Source organism: Sciurus carolinensis, chromosome 6, assembly GCF_902686445.1.
Source record: "Sciurus carolinensis chromosome 6, mSciCar1.2, whole genome shotgun sequence".
NCBI lineage: Eukaryota > Metazoa > Chordata > Mammalia > Rodentia > Sciuridae > Sciurus > Sciurus carolinensis.
This window is the reverse complement of record NC_062218.1, coordinates 120,517,648-120,535,167: the sequence shown is the minus strand read 5'-3', so window position 1 is coordinate 120,535,167 and position 17,520 is coordinate 120,517,648. Positions and strand designations below refer to the sequence as shown.

General features: G+C 32.1%; 1 protein-coding gene across 1 annotated transcript in view; it reads right to left on the bottom strand.

Annotated features, from left to right (window-relative positions):
• Dtwd2 (DTW domain containing 2) overlaps positions 1–17,520 on the bottom strand; it is a 170,474-nt gene that overhangs the window by 137,781 nt on the left and 15,173 nt on the right. Inside the window, exons 2-4 of the mRNA XM_047556430.1 lie at positions 11,986–12,076; positions 8,997–9,091; positions 8,459–8,651 (exon numbers count right to left, since the gene is read on the bottom strand). Coding sequence (XP_047412386.1) covers positions 8,459–8,651; positions 8,997–9,091; positions 11,986–12,076 — 379 coding nt within the window. The remainder of the gene's footprint in view (positions 1–8,458; positions 8,652–8,996; positions 9,092–11,985; positions 12,077–17,520) is intronic.

Genomic DNA, 17,520 nt, shown 5'->3' with positions numbered 1-17,520 from the left:
TAAATTTAAAAGAATCGTCTTCACACACTGAAAAATAATAAAACCAAGACCCAAACCACACATAATATGTATTTTCTGGAGACCGGAACAGGCATATCTATGCAGGCTAGACATTAACTGTTCGGGTATTAGGTATACCTATACAGTTAACAGTTCCTAAATTAACACAAACAGCAGGAATCTGCAGTTTCCCTTTCCTACTTCAAAGCATCATCTAGGGATCTTTGTTAAAATGAAAATTCTGAATAGTTCTTAGGTGGGAACTGAGATTATGCATTTCTAAGTTCCCAAGTGTACTGGTCCATGGATCACAGTTTGAGAAGGAAAGCAGAGCACATCCCTTCACATTCTGCTACTGCACACTTACTTCTACCAGATTTATTATACTTCAGAATAAAAATGCCTAAATTTAATGTACTACATTAGACCATATGATTTGTGACATAAAATCACAAATTTAAGTTAATTCTAAAATAAAATTAAACCCAGATTTTTAAAACTAGAATATGCTAGGGTTAGGGTAACATACTGAATTAGAACACAGAAGACATGGATTATACTGCAAGTTCTCCACTTCACTGGGTCATTCATTGCTGGTCTGTAGCTTCCACATTTTTTAAATCTTTAAGATTAAAATCTAAAGAGGATTAATCTTTAAGATTCCTTCCAGTTCAAAAATCCTACCAAGGGATTTGAGAATTTCTCCCAATAAGAGAAGTGAATTCACAGTTGAGAACTCAATAAAAAAATGAATGGAAGAAGCAAGGCAAGGAATTCCATGCCTAGAATTTTGATAACCACTTTTAAATTATCCTTTACATGTATTTAGATCATAGTGCTTATGACATCCTACTTATCACCTAGACACATAAAACAAATAGAAGCAAATGTACTCAAGTTAACTCCACTTCTAGATGTAAATACTATCTACAGGTTCAGAAATCAGTTTGATAGCCTATGAGAAGTACAAACTACTCTAACAAATGAACCAGAAAAATCTAGAAGGTATGAATATATTCTGTCAACAAAATTAACAATGGTATACAAGCCACAAAGCAAATTACTGATATGGGAGGCCTTTGGTATTATGGATTTAACATTCAACTGTTCTAATCATGTCACAAGGTCACTAAAGTTTCATAATTACTTATTTTGCCATGGCACTAATAAAAAGGATGCTATTGGAAAGCACAATACAGAAGTCATTTAGCAAACACTTAGTACAACAGGCTACTCAAAATTTTTATGTCAATGAGGTAGCACTGGCTCCCTACTTTTCCAGAATCTTTTATATTATCAACTCAGTTGAAGTGGGAAAAAAATATAAAAAACTGCTTTTGAGGTGGAAAAGGGGGCATTAAAAAATAAACTAACCCCCAATATTGATAGAAATTTTAAACGAAAATAGTTTTGTATGTAATAAAAAGGACAATGATGACTTTGGCAATTGATCAAATATGTAACATAAACTAGTCCATAATAGCTCTATGTGGACAGAAGAAAAACTTTTCATGAAAATCTCTCAGCCAATGTGTGCTCCCAATAATGCTCTGCTTAGCAAGTGAGAAATTATGCTTTAGTGGATGTCGTAAAGGCAGCAAAGCAAGGATATGTAAATACTCCATGGAAATATATTTATGAAGAAAGCCAGGGGGCCCTACAAACATTTACATGTTCACGTTGGATTTATTTCTAGCAAATGTCAAAAGTCTTATGTGTTAAAATCCTCTGAGGGAAGAGATTTGCTGACAAATGCTCTGGATATGTTAGAATTCCAGATTAAAAGGAGGCTAAGTTAATAGGTTTGAATTACAACTCTTTCATTCCTCAATTACGTAAGTATGAAGTTCCCAACTGGTTACTTGTAGAAAAAAAATAACTTTTTTCTAAAAAGAAAACAACACAGTGGCCTGTGGTGGCACAGTCCTATAATCTCAGCTATTCAGGAGGCTGAGGCAGGAGGATTTCAAATTCAAAGCCAGCCTGGGCAACTTCAGGGAGACCCTTTGTCAAAACAAAATTTATTAAGAAGGGCTGGGGGTATACCACAATAGTAGAGCATTTGCCCAGTTTGTGCAATCCCTTCCCCTAAAAAAAAGAGCAATCTCTGGACTTAAATGTTTGATGCTGATTTTTGTTTCCTTTCCACCATTAGTCTCTTACATATTAGGAGCAAACTTTTTATCCCATGTGGAAACAAATTAAATCAATTAAATTAAGAGCAACAGCTAGGACCAATCTATGAAAAAACAGACGTGAGGTTATATGTGTATTGAAGATGTGATAAAAAGATAACAAATTACATTTAGGAACAAAACTAATTAATTTGTGCTACAATGTTTATAAATTTTGGAAAATTAGACAAAAATTCATTTATTTCTTGCTTTGTGGGTAAGACCATATATAAGAGAATTATTTCAAAATTTATATGGAGCACTAACTTTAAATCAACCAAGAAATGTATAAACAAGCATATATCTTGATTACAAATAAACAATTGCTATATAGCAGACTACAGTATCTAAAGAGTCTGCTATCTGCCCAGACATGCTTTTAAGTGCCCCTTCTGAGAACAACAGTTCATGTACTCTGCCTAATTTAGGCAGTTCTGTTATTAATATCATTCTCCACCCAACCCTAAATGCAGGGTCATCCAGGATTCTACTGTGGGAAGGAGAAATTGTCTTTGTATTAGGACAAATTAAAACAGGATTAATCTGCTACATCCTATAGACAACTTTTTATTAATGGACTATAGAAGGAGAGAAGTTCATTCAAAAGAGAAAAACAGATTAACACAAAAGGAAGCAAACCTCAAAAACGAAGCTGCTTGATAACTAGATCTAGCACAGCTTGAAGACATTTCTAACTACTTGGAATATGATCTATATACTACTTACTTTTATGTTTCAGTTAGTTAAAGTTGAATTCCTGTCAATTACACAAGAAACAGTCAAATTCTTTTTAACTTACTTGTGTCTGTTAAAGCAGGACCCTAACAATGTCTATTATGCAATAAACTAAATTTTTTCTTCTTCCAAAAAAGCTGGAAAACAGGACTACTAATGAATTGAATATTGTCATACACTAAAAATCATCACATATGAATGAGCAATGTTTCAAAAATTAAATAATATTTTAAAATGAAGTAATTTTAAGTGTTATATGTGATAGTTCAGAACTCAATGTAAAAACCATAACAACCATCAGTGTCATTTTACAATTGTATAGATGTCTAAAAGTAAATCTACAGTTACTTCAAAAATCAATATCTTGGGCTGAGGTTGTGGCTCAGTGGCAGAGCGCTTCCCTAGCACATGTGAGGCACTGGATTCAATCCTCAGCACCACATAAAATAAATAAAGATAATGTGTCATCTACAACTAAAAACTTTTTTTAAAAAATACCTTTCAACTCAATTTATCTATTTTTCTATTTATATACATTTATACATCACTTAACAACAGGAATTCATTCTGAGAAATGAATTATTAGGCTACTTTGCCTTATAAACACTGTGTAAAGACTGGTATGTGTAAGATACCCAATGGGAGAGCTCCTGCCTACCATGCACAAGGCCCTACATTCAACCCTCAGTACAGAAAAAAAAATAATATAAACACTAAGAATGCACTTATACAAGCTAAGACAGCTATGATGTCACTACGCTGATTCAATCTTATGAAACTGCTGTCCTATATACAGTCTGTCACTGACATACAAAGGTACTTTGTACTATTCTTGAAACCTTTCTATAAGTTTCAGGTTATTTCAACATAAACGTTTACAATTTGGTATGGTTAAGACCATGAGCCTTAGTCTAAACTGAGTGAGTTCACATTGCAGCTATGCTATGAAACAGATATCTGATAAAAAATAAGTTATTTAACATCTCTGTGCCTCAGTTTCCTTAGCTGTTATCTATGTTTCCTCAACAGTTATAACCTTGTAGGATATGAAGAAAGAGTAAATGAGTTAATGTATGCAAAGCACTTGGAACTGTGACTGGCCCATTCAAAGCACTCAGTTCAGTAGCTACTTTTTAGAACTGTCTAGAACTTAAGTCTTATCTAAAAACTATGTCAGCATTTTGGTCAAAGGAAATGAAAGAACTTGAGATGAAAACCTCAAAAGAAAGGATTTCACTGTTTTTCACTAAGTACATGGCTTGTATGCATCCAACAACAGAGCAGATGAAAATTACTGGAAATTCAAGGATAACACCATTAAAAATATACAAGGACTGAAGTTTTTCATTCATATTTTTTCAGTATCATACAACCCAAGTATGCCAAAAAGAAATGCATAAAAAATGCAATTAATAAACTTAAAAACAATAATGCAAATCTTTACTTGCCTAGAGACTATGTATTTTTATATTCATAGAACATGAAAAAAAATCTATCATTTTTTTCATACAAAAATCATAAACTTATTTAAAATACTGCATCTAATGTTATTTTATCATAATTTAACAAAGTCAAAAATAAGAAAAGAAAAAAACATTGTTAAAAACTCATTGACAATCCACAGATAAAAAAGAAATCAAGACTGGGCACAGTGGTGCCCACCTGTAATCCCAGCAGCTTGGGAGGCTTGCAAGTCCAAAGCCAGCCTCAGCAAAAGTGAGGCACTTAGCAACTCAGTGAGACCCTGTCTCTAAATAAAATACTAAATAGGGCTGGGGATGTGACTCAGTGGTCAAGTGTCACTGAGTTCAATTCCCAGTATCCCCCCCCAAAAAAAAGATTATCAAAATGACCAATTATTTCAATGCTATGGATAGAACAGTTCAACCCAAAATGACAGGATACAATGAAAAGTTAAACTAAGAAGAAATATTGCAGCCTTCTCTCTCTTTATCATTAAAGAAGGAACTCGAAATTTTAACAAAGGAACTTAGTTCTTGTCTTAGTCAAAGTAGGCTATGATAAAAAGATTAGATTTGCTAGAGATGGACACATCTGAAATACCAGTTGTTTGGGAGGCAGGAGGATCTTGAGTTTGAGGCCAACCTGGGCAACTTAGTGAGACCCTGTTTCAAAATGAAAAATAAAAAGGGATGGGGATACAACTCATTGGTGAAGCAACCCTGCATTCATCCCCCAGTACCACCAAAAGGGAAAAAAAAAAAAAAACAGATGGCTTAAAGAACAGACATTTCCTTCTTACAGTGCTGGAGGCTGGAAAATCTGAGATTGGGGTATCAGCATGCTCCAGGTCCTAGTGAGAGCTATTTTTCTAGCTGGAGATGGAAGTCTTCTTGCTGTGTTCTCTTATGGCAAAGAGAAAGAGGGATGGGGTAAAGAGATACATAGTTCATGTCTTATTTAAGGGCACTTATTTCATCATGAGGACTCCATGCTCACGACCTGTCTCCCAAAAGTCCCATGTCCAACTGTTATCACACTGGGAATTAGAGCTCCAACACATGAGTGTGACAGTGCAGGGTCAAAATTCAGATCACAGCAGTACTTGAAGTTCAAATCATAAATGATGCTGGGAAAACTGTATATCCTATAGATTAAAATAAAACTATGCCTTATCTCTTGCCATCTACAAAGAGCAATTCAAACTGAATTAAAGACTTAAATATAAGATCCAAAATTATAAAAATACTAGATTAAAATAGGGGAGATGCTTCACAAAATTGATCTGTACAAAGATTTTCTGAATAAGATTTCAAAAGCACAACCATAGAAACGAAAATTTGTATCCTTATTTGTGTACAATGAATCAAAATGCAGTCTGTAAAAATAAAAAATATTTTTTTAAAAACAGCATAAACAAACAAAAATAGATAAATAGAATTACATCAAACTAAAAAGCTGTACATCAAAGGAAAGAGAGTGAAGAAATAACCTGTAGAATGGGAAACGATATTTGAAAATGGTGCATCTAACAAGGGATTAATATCCAGAAATACATAAGAAAACTAAACAACTCAATGGGGAAAAACAGAATTCAATTAAAAAATTGAAAAAAGATCCCAAATGACATTTATGAAAAGATGTACAAATGAACAGTAAGTATACGAAAATATGCCCAAGATCACTAATTGCAGAACAGCAAATCAAATCACAACAGGTATAACCTCACCTCAATTAGAATGGTCATTATCAAAAAGACAAAAAGTAACAAATACTGGTATGTATATGGGGGTGGGGAAAGGCTAATTCTACACACAGGGTGGAAATGTACATTAATAGAGCCATTATGGAAAACAGTATGGAGACACTGCAAAAAACTATAGAACTATCATGTGATCCAGCAGAACAACTACTACTTATATATCCAAAAGAAAGGAACTCCGTATGTTGGAACATTATCTGTACTCCCAGGTTCATTGCAATACTATTCTTAATAGCCAAGATATGGAGGTAATCTTTATGCATCATTAGATGAATAAAGAAGATGGTGGTGTGTGTGTGTGTGTGTGTTTCTGGGGATACTATTCAGACATAAAAGAGAATGAAATTCTGTAATTTGCAGCAACATGAATGAACCTGGAAATCATGGTAAGTAATCAGGATAAGCCAGGCACAGAGATAAAATACCAAATGATCACACTCAAATATGGAACCTAAAAACAGTTGATCTCATAGAAGCAAAGCAGTGGTTACCAGAGACAGAGGAAGAGAAGGGAAATGGAAAGAGGGAGAAGAAATGTCAATGCATAAAGTTACAGTTAGCAGGAATACATTCTAGTCTTTATTACAGTATAATCAACAATATTGAATGGTATATTTCAAAATAGCTATAACAATGATGCGAATGTTCTCAACATAAAGAAATGAAATGACAAATTTTTGAGGTAATGGGTATGCTAAATACCTTGGTTTAAATACTACACAATGTATACATGTATCAATACATCACATGTAATACATAAACATGTACAATTATTTTGTGCCAATTAAAAATAAAACTTAAGGAGCCTGATCAAAATAGAAATTAATGATAAGTCAATCCCAAAAAATCAAAAGCTGAATGTTCTCTCTGATATACGGTCGCTAACACACAACAAGGAGTCGGGAGAGAATAGAAGTTCAGTGGATTAAACAAAGGGGAATGAAAGAAGGGATCAGGGATAAGAATAGGAAAGACAATGGAATGAATAAGGCATAACTTTCCTATGTTCATATATGAATACACCACCAGTATAACTTCCCATCATGTTCAACCACAAGAATGGGATCCTAATTAGAAAAAGTTATACTCCATGTATGCATAATATGTCAAAATACACTCTACTGTCAGGTATATCTAAAAGAAATTAAGAAAAAAATTAAGGAAATGAAAATAAAGCAGCCATTATAAATGATCTAAAATTTTTCACTTTTCATTTTATTTTTTAGTTGTAGATGGACATGACTTTATTTGTTTGTTTGTTTGTGTATTTATTTATGTGGTGCTGAGGATTGAACCTAGTGCCTCACATGTGCTAGACAAGAGCTCTAACACTGAGCCACAACCCCAGCCCAAATCTTACACTTTCTAAAACTCAAAAAATAAAGAAACCTCTCCTAAATCTTTATGGAAAAATTGTGAGCATGTGTGTGTGCACAAGTATGTGTGTGTGATTAGAAACAAGAAACGTATTCCAGAGAAATTAAAATAATTATTTAATAATGTATACTAGTATATAGCAACCAATGTACTACCTTGGAAGAAAAAGAGAATTCCTTAGAGAAATATAAAAAAGTTATTAAAAAACAGATCCAAATACAAGTAGAAAGCTTGAATACCATAGAAAAGTTTGAACTCAAAAGAGTTCATTCCAGGAACACAAGAATGTTTCAATATTAGAAAATACATCATCATAACTAATTACATCAAAAACCATTGTGATTATAATTGAATAACAAAAAAGTATTTTGTTAAAAAATTTAGTCATTCTGGGCTACGGTTAAGGCTCAGTGGTAGAGTGCTCACTTAGCATGTGTGAGGCACTAGGTTTGAGCCTCAGCATGACATAAAAATAAATAAAATAAAGATATAAAAAAATACATTATTTTTAAAAATTAAGTCATTCCTAATGAGAACTAAGTAAATTAGTAAGTAAATGAAAGTATTTAAGTATTATAACACATCCTTACAAAAAACATTAAATACACATAAATAAAAATAAACCTGGGGGATACTTCCCTGATTAAATGTCTAAGAGACCTTTTTTTTTTTTTTTTTTTAGTACTGAGGATCAACCTAGGGCCTCATGCATGCTTGCAAAGCACTCAGGCACTAATCTTTATCCCTAACCCTTTATATTTTGAAACAGGGTCTTACTAAGCTGCCAGGCTGGCCTCAAACTTACAATCCTCCTGTGTCTATGTACACAGATTAACATATAGAATACCAATAAATTAATATATTAAAAAGTATGTATCCATTCACAGAAAATATAAATAACATGCATTATTATACTTTTTATTTATTTTCTGTCAAAACACTAGTTTACCTGTTTGGGAAGACGGAACAAGGAATTTTTATAGAAAATGTCCTTAGCTTGGCTCCATGTACCATCAATGATGATGATTGTAGAAGGATAAACAGGAGAATCTAATATAAATTCTTCCAAATCTGTAGCTTCAGCCCCTGGATATAATATTAATGTACTAGACTTCCGGCAGACAGTCGAAAGTTCAACATCTCTAGAAGAAAAATGTTTAAGTATTTTTTTGTTAGCTGTGGGGGAAAACAAAAGTTTTATGATGCTTATTGAATGCATAATAAAAAATTCCCCTCTACCTAGTCATTTATCTAATCAAATAAAGATACTAATTAGTTCATAAAGTATTAGTTAAGTGCTCACAATCTTTTGTACTCTACTGATTCGTTAGCCACAATTCTAACCACTCTCCTCCAAGCTTTCCAATCTTTGCTACTGTTCTCCATCTAGGCTTTTCTATCCAGCTGTCAAGGGAATAATTTTAACCCTCCCAAAGAAATATCTGTGTAGAAAAGAAATATTTTAAATTGTCCTAAAATTCATTTACCTTTCTTCACTGAAGCGACGACCAATCTTTACTTTACACTTGTCCTGGGGGAGGCAGGCTGCTAGGAGAGGAACAGTCCGCAACACTTTGTTTTCCTTTAATGAAAAAATTAAATAAGACATAGATTTTTTTTTTCTTTTTTACTTAAACACACTTTGAAAACATTTATGATGAGGCAGGAGCAGGGGCTGGAGTTCAATGGTAGAAAACTTGCTTAATATGCATGAAGCCCTGGGTTCAATTCCTAGTAGTACCAAAAAAAAATTATGATGAACACTGATTCATAACTTTAAACATAATTTTCATAATTCTTTTACTACAGGTCACAGTTTAATAAGAGGTAAAAATTTCTCTGATTTATCAGCATAAGCATAAGTGTATCTTTTTATTCTATGTAGATAAGTCTTTGTTCAATGTAGATATGTTTATAGGTTTACTTATCCAATAAAATATCAATCTTTATAATAGGATTATGAAAAACATAAATCTGTGTTTAGCTAAACTGAATTGTTTTTTCAGACAAGGTTTTCATTTCAATATTAATTACATCCTGTATTATATCAGCTTGAAAATAACAGCCCAGTTCTTTATGACCAGAAAGCAAGAAAGTACACAAAAAACAAAACAATGGGGCATACCAAATGGACACAGAAGCCCACCTTAAAGAGCTCCCAATGCTCAAAATGGAACAATTTGAAAAAAAATAAATAAATAACATAGTATTAGACTACAAAGCATAGCATAATATAGTCTAAAATTATATAAATGTTAGAATAAATAAGTAAATGTGGGAGAAAAAACAAATCTTCCTTACATTTCCAAATAATAAATGTAAATACTCCCCACTCCAAAAAGTGAAGCTTACTGTCTCCCTCCCACTTCAGTATAGACTGGACTTACAGTCAAAGAATAGAGAGAATGGAAAGAGGACCAAATAACTTCAAAGTAGAAATCTAGAGACTGATTCTAAAAATTCCATTCATTTAGCCATCATCAGTGATTTTTTTCCAATATTCAATTCTAGCTTTCAACACTGGGAATCACCTTTTGTTGCCACAAGAATTCTATCTTAAATCCTATTAAGAAGACGTTTACAACTATGCCTTAAGAGTATTTTGAGTATTTCTCCCACATTTTCCAGTATTTCATATAACATACTCTCCTCCTATCATCACTGTGAGACTCTGACATGGATTTAGTCACTTTCTAAACTTTTAGCAAAGTAATACATATTTATATGCTGAATTAAATACTGCCAAAAGATTTCAAATGCCACAACTATTCCCAGATAAAGTCCCTGGTACCATTTCCAAGCAGCAAACACTTTAACTCTTTTAGCTATTTCTTCTACGTTATCTCTGTATTTCCATATAAGGTATACAATTTATTTGTTGATTTATTGATTTTAGATATTATCTATAAATTATCAATTATCATCATAATTATAAGAGCTAATAGTAATGTATATAATTCTAAGTGCAATATATACAGTCATCTTTTCACAGTAAGTCAGTAAAGAAATATATCTTTTATTGTGTCCATTTTACTAATGAGGAAACTGAACCACAGAGAGGTTAATTAACTTGCCCAAGATTACAGAATTTACAGTTATTGAGGATTTGAATCTGACTCCAGAGCCCTTACTTCTTACTACTATACTTTATAACTACAGCCTCTCAGAAAAATGAGTATTTATCTTTCTCACAACAACCACTCCTTACCTTCGCATCTTATATTTTTAGCTAAATCAATAAAGTGTTTATATCATTGTGGCTAAATATACATTGTTCACAAAGTCCAAATAGTTTAATATAACATTTTTTCTTATAAAAGTTTATTTTCTTTTCGAGAAACTTTGTTTTTATCCATAAGTCATTTTCCACACATATATATATCTATTTTTGAAAATGCTCTATCATATCACCTTTATATGATCTCCATCAAGTCTTCTTTTCCCAAAGTTCCCTTCTGGGGCCTATCCAAATGGTTTTTACTCATTTTTTATGGGGTAATCATTAAACTGACATATCTTTTTACCCAAAATAGTGTCCTGAAGATAAACACAGGTAGCCCAGAATTACTGAATTAGAGAAGGACTGGAAAGTTACTTTGTTAATAAGGAAAAGCAATATGGTATATTTGTATATGCATAAAATATATATGTTGCACGCACTATTTTGGATGGATCATCTAAACTGTGAGTAAACTACGGTAAAAAAATTTAAGAGATTTGAAATATATTAAAATTGTCACCAATTAATGAAAACACCTACGTTTTAAAAGCCATCTTATGTCTGGCACTACACAATAATTCCTTCTTCAAAAGCCAGATTGAATTTAAGATGTCCTACATACTGAGTTTAAGCTTCAATTTATAATAGAATCATTCACACTATGCTATGAGTAGTTCTGTATTAACTAATATTTTCCTACGATCTCCTTTCCTCCCCTCTCATTACTACAGTTAATCAAGGGTTAAAACACATATGTACAATGGCACACATATAATTGTAACCAGAATAGAAAAAGATTAGTTAAAACATCTTTAAATATACATATTATAAAATATACATTTGCTGTATTCATTTGAAGAAACTAAAGATTTACTTACCTATTCTCTTTGTAAAAATAAAATGCCAAAGCTACTTCTACTTTAGCAAGAAAAGACATGAAAAACATAAGCTATGACCAAAATTTTTAAAGGAAAGATTTTATTAGCTCTTTACTCCCAAATTTTTCTTCACACAAAATTGTTGGAGTTCTAAATTTCTATACTATTTAATAAAAACATTTTATGAAACGTGTTTCTAAAGCACTTGACTCTATATTATCATATAGTATATAAAATTTTTTTTCTCCAAAAACAGTAAGCACTTATCACTATTTCTTCTTGAAGTATTAAAAAGTTGGGAGGGATGAGTGTTTACCTCTGTGTTACCTTCTGTGCACTCATATTCTATCTAAAACTGTATGGTTTATAAAATCTTACCTCTGCTGGATGCTGAATTATGTACAAGTGGGTAGAGATGTGCAGAGGGTGTACAGGTAGAAATGGACACAAACATACTTTCTGAGGTCGGCTAAAGAGCAAAAAAGAAAAAAAACCTGTAAATCTGTAAAATACAATAATAGGACAATATCCTAATACTTGAACATTATCCCACTGTTATATAAAGAGGTTTGCTAAAGCTGTATTCTTTTCAAAATGAAACACCAAGAATAAACTTAATGAATCACTCTTTAGACATGAAAATTAGGAAGATATTTAAGTAAATTATCTTCCATATAAATTAAAGTACCTCCAAGAATCTACTTAGTGAAAGAATACTAAGTCACCATCATCCTTTTGTTTATGAAGAAACGCTTCTCCTAACTTTCATTCTAAATTTACCCTTAATGGCCTCAGTGAAAAGGTCAAATGAGACTAATTTTTTAAATAATAAATCGAACGAACATTATGGTATTTTAAAATGCAGTTTTGAAAATCTAAAAATTAAATACAACTCTACAGAAATCCAGTTATCTCAATATCTAGAAACCATTATCATTCACCAACTATGCTCTAAAAGTCTATTAAAAGTTGTTTGTCTGGAGTTGTTTAAATTCTTAGCCCACACCACTAACTAACACTGATTTAAACCACAAATCTCTGCAAATATTTAGAACATTAAGTACAGTATCTAACTAGAACAATACTGTTCATGCTGTAAAACATTCCTCTCTCCTCCTATTTACAAGTTTCTCTTACAGCACTGAATTCACTTTTATTATAATCATATAAATTTCCTTTATTTTTCTACTTATACTTCTATTTTAATACTTGACTACCTCTTTTAACTTAGTTTATTTCACATCTGCTTTTCTCTTTCAGACAATGAACCCTCTAAGAACATGCTTTTCATTTAAGTTTGAATCCTCCAGTGCAGTCTTTCTCAAACTTCGTCTTGTATCAGAATCACCTAGAGGACACATCAGACTGCTGAGTCCCACATTCCTAAAGCTTCAGATTCAGTAAGTCTGGGAATTTACATTTCCAACAAGTTCCTGGATGGTGCTGATGTTGTTGGTGTGGGGGTTATGGAGGATGAGGGCATGGAAGACAAAAAGACTAGTTTAAGATGCAAGTCCCTAAAGGTGGAATTTTTTTTTTAATTAAAGTAACTTTGAATTCATTCATATCTAAATCCTGCCCACTTACCCATTTCTGCACCTGAGGACTGGCAAAGCCTTATAAATTTGTGTGAGAAGTAGTAAAAAGAAAAAGTACAAAGCTGTGGGCAAAAGAATTAACCAGACCATTTTCCTCTACATGATATAACTTTGCTAATTAACTAGTTCTGTTACCCTGGCAATCTGACAACTGTATTGCTAGGCAACACCATACGTGATTAAAACGATCCAACTGGTAGACAGCATATGGACTGGAGAGTTACAAAGACCTGATGGGGATACCCTACTTTGAGTTTCCCTAAATTAGGACCCTAGAAATTTGCTAGAGTGTTACAGGATATATTGGCTGCTGTGGGGATAGCAATTATGCTGGTTCCCATTACTGCCCACTGTGAAAAATCATCTTCCAACTTGTAGACCTCTATGCTAGACTGCCACAAGGATTACAGAGAAAAGAACCAAGGCTGCTCCAACGCAAGCTGTTGCTCTCGTCCTATATGTTATGTTTCTGGTATCACATGTGGTCTATAGTTTTCTTAAGCATCTGATGTCAGGTGCTTTGCCTGGCATCCTATCCCAGATAGCTGCAGAGCTTAATTCACTTTGGGGTTTTTGCACCAATGCCCCTTTCTAAAATAATCATTCTCTTCTCCCACTATCACTCTCAATTCTCCTTATCCTGATTTTTCCTCATAATGTTATCATTATTTGACATTATATTATCAGAATGTATCTTTTCTTTCCTACAATGTAAATTACAGAAGGACAAGAAATTGGCCTACCTTTCTCACTGCTATATTCCTAGCATTAGCATAGCAGGCTCTCAAAAACATTGCTGGATACAGGAAGAAATAGCTCTACATTCCCTCTTACCTTCATATTGAGATGCTTTTCTCCTAAAACACAATTTCCTATCCTATATTTTTGTTTTCTTCCATACCAAATTTTGATCTCTCTTCCATGTCCTCTATAGTACTTGAGCAATTAGTTTGTAATATAAATGAAATCCAGAGTGTCAGGTCTCCCTTTGTTATGCTTTGTGATCATTTTAATAAAAGTCAGCATTATAAGGGGCAAAAATATTTGCTGAAGAAAATATTTACTAAAGAAAAAACAATAAAGCACTTTATGTGTAAACAGTGTAATTGTGATGTAAACTAAAATTAACAGCTTTGGATAACGTTTTGATAGTCTCATAAAACATCATTACCTATTTCCTTTAAAGCATATCTATTAACCTAATTTTAATTAAAATTACTATAATAAAATTATAGTTCTTTAAAACACTTTAAAATTTCAACTTTTTATTTAGCAAGTTACTTTATAATCAGAAGTTCTGCCTGTTATCTTAATATTAATCCTTCTCATACTTTCCTCCTCTACATGCTCTGCATGCATTATCATAGTGAACAACTCTCCTATTCAACCATCTCTTACTAAACAAGTGAATAAGTGCAGAGTAATTGCTATCCTCTAGAAGTAAGGTTCTAGAATCATTGCAAAGAACAAAAATATCTCCCTACAGGCAAACACAAATCAGTTTAAATATTTCAAATGGAAAACAAACTAAATAACTTTAAATCCAACAATTTATTCTAATATTTACTGTACTTCCAACCATATTCCAGACATTAAGTACTTGGGACAATTAGCAAAGACTCTGCTATTATGGAGCTAATTTGTTCTCACTATGCCAGAAAGAATTTTGTGAATATTCCTTGCTTCCTATGAACTATTATACTTGACAAGAAACAAGCAATCACAAAACTTCACACCTAAACATACTATCAGTAAATAAAGAGCATTCATTTTAAAATAAAAATCAAGTTACTTCTAGAATTTATATAGTTATAAGGAATAAAAAAACATATAAAGAAATAAAAACTGGTCAATAGATAGAGGTTTGATGAATAATTACCAAAATGTGTTACTGACAACGTCATTGTCTTGGGCATGTCACCCACTTCCAAAGTGCTTCTTCATAAAACTGGTAACAATAAGGCACCAAGAACATTCTAGGGAATAATTACTGAATTACAAGCAAATACAAAAATGTAATCATCAATGCCTATTTTTTGAGCTACTTTATAACAGAATGGCCAAAATAAAATTGAGGTTTTTCCATCCTCTTCATTTACAATGTTATAAATGTATAATAAATACTGTTTTTTTACTCATCATGGTTTATCTTTTCAGAAATCTATACAACACAATTAATGTTAATTATATTCTTAAAATATAATGGAGGCTTCAAACAATTTTCCTAAGGGAATTTTATGAAGGTTTTTTTTCTTCTTTACTCATTAAAGATGTAGAAATAAATATGCAGGCTTCCTGTCAAACTAAGATTAACTTGTTTCCTCAGTGAATGCTGCAATACAAGGGTAATCTGTCACTCTGATCATGCAATCTATGACAGCCTGTAGGATGATAAAATTACATCTGACATACAACTAGAGACGCTAGGACATATAAAATCATCTTTGTAAAGCTTAATTAAATTTCCTACATAATATTCACTGAAAGCTTTCTCCTCATAAGTACTAATTTTAAACAAGATAAGCTCACATAAAGTTTAAAGATTAGTAAACAGATGTATAATTACAACTTTCAAGGATTTCTTTTATCCACTAAACAAAAGCAAATGTAGAACACAGGAAAACAGCACACCTCAAATTTTCCAGGATGCAACAAAATTTTATAATCCCAACAGAGTGAAAAAGCAAAGAACAAAAAGTTTCATAGTTTTTCATTGGGTTAGCTGAATATCTACACTGCATTACACATAAAAATGGCAAAAGCTTTCTAATTTTAATAGGCTTTGGAAAACTAAACACCACAGTGCCCTCTGCTGTCTTTTAAATAAACCAAAATGATCTGTTAAGATAAATGCTAATTTTTAAATTTCTGAAATTACTTATCATAGTCAATGAAAAGAGATCTTCACAAATTTTAATATAATATCATAATGAATTTTCATTTCACAAGTTGAAGAAAAGTAACACCTTCCATATCTGTTTCATGTATCAATAACAGTAAACTCATTCCCCCTCCCAAATTGTTTGTTTTTTTTTTTAATTAGATTCATTTATCTTACAACTGACTTCAGGAGTGAAGGAAATACAGATTTTTAAAAGGAAAAAAAAAATCACTGTTGTAGGATAGGTAGTAATTCTATCAGAACAACAATAGCTTTAGATGAGAGTTTCAGATACCTGTGTCCCAGAGGGCATGCCCAAAGCAATGGAGAAATCAGAAAGATTATCTGAACAGTGGATTCATCTCTTTCTTGCTAACAATGAATCTTATCCTAATTATATAAAGTGCTTTGAAGTAATGAATCATAATAATACATAATACTTAGCACTTTAGTTTATTTCACTATTATTTTTTCCTTTTTAGTATCTATTTTTGTATATAAGTCACATCATCTGTATATAATAAGTGCAAGTAATTATAAATAAGGTAGTATAAATAAGTATCCTATTAGAAATTCAGCCTTATTTTTTTAATCAATTGTGGTATGTTATCCAAATAATTTACATTATTGGCCTAGAGATGTTTGTTCTTATACTAGATCTATAATTAAACAAAGTTTCTGTGTTATTCTAATCAAAGAAATCTTAGAGAGGCCAGATGTCTGCAGACCAAAAGCCTTGCATCCAGAGATGACCACATACAGAAGATATACAAAGCCCCCTACTAAAACTGTAATGAAAAAATGACAAATCAAATAAGAATCTTACTATAACCATGTATATTAATTTATCCTATGATTTACTTAGAAATTTTTCTCTCACATTTTACTCACTATAATCCTAACAGAAACAATTGCTTCATCATTCTGTATGATTCTACCTGTACATTATTGGGTACTGGATATGGAATAAATAATGAGTGAATGGATAAAGAATAACCACATGACTTACTACCTTGTTTTTGTTTTGTTTTGTTTTGTTTTGTTTGCGGTGCTGGGGATCAAATCTTCTGCTCTACTGTTGAGCTACATCCTCAGACTGCACGTAATTTATAAAACAAGATCTGCAGCAGAAATCTATGTTGTTTCCCCACTAAAGGGAACAGCATGAATATACATACTCATAAGCAAGGAATCAAAAACATACTTTACAGAGAATAACATTAATAAACATTTTCATTTTGCTTATTATTTTATCCCCTTCCATTATCTAAAAACTGTCTCTATTTTAAAACACAGATTTTATATGGCTAATTTATTGGGAGAACATTTAGCTTAATGTTATGTAAATGTCAATTTCTTCCAAAGAATATAAAAAGAATTGAGAATCTTCCTTGGCATAAAAATAGAGAAAATGTATTAAGATTTAGATATGTT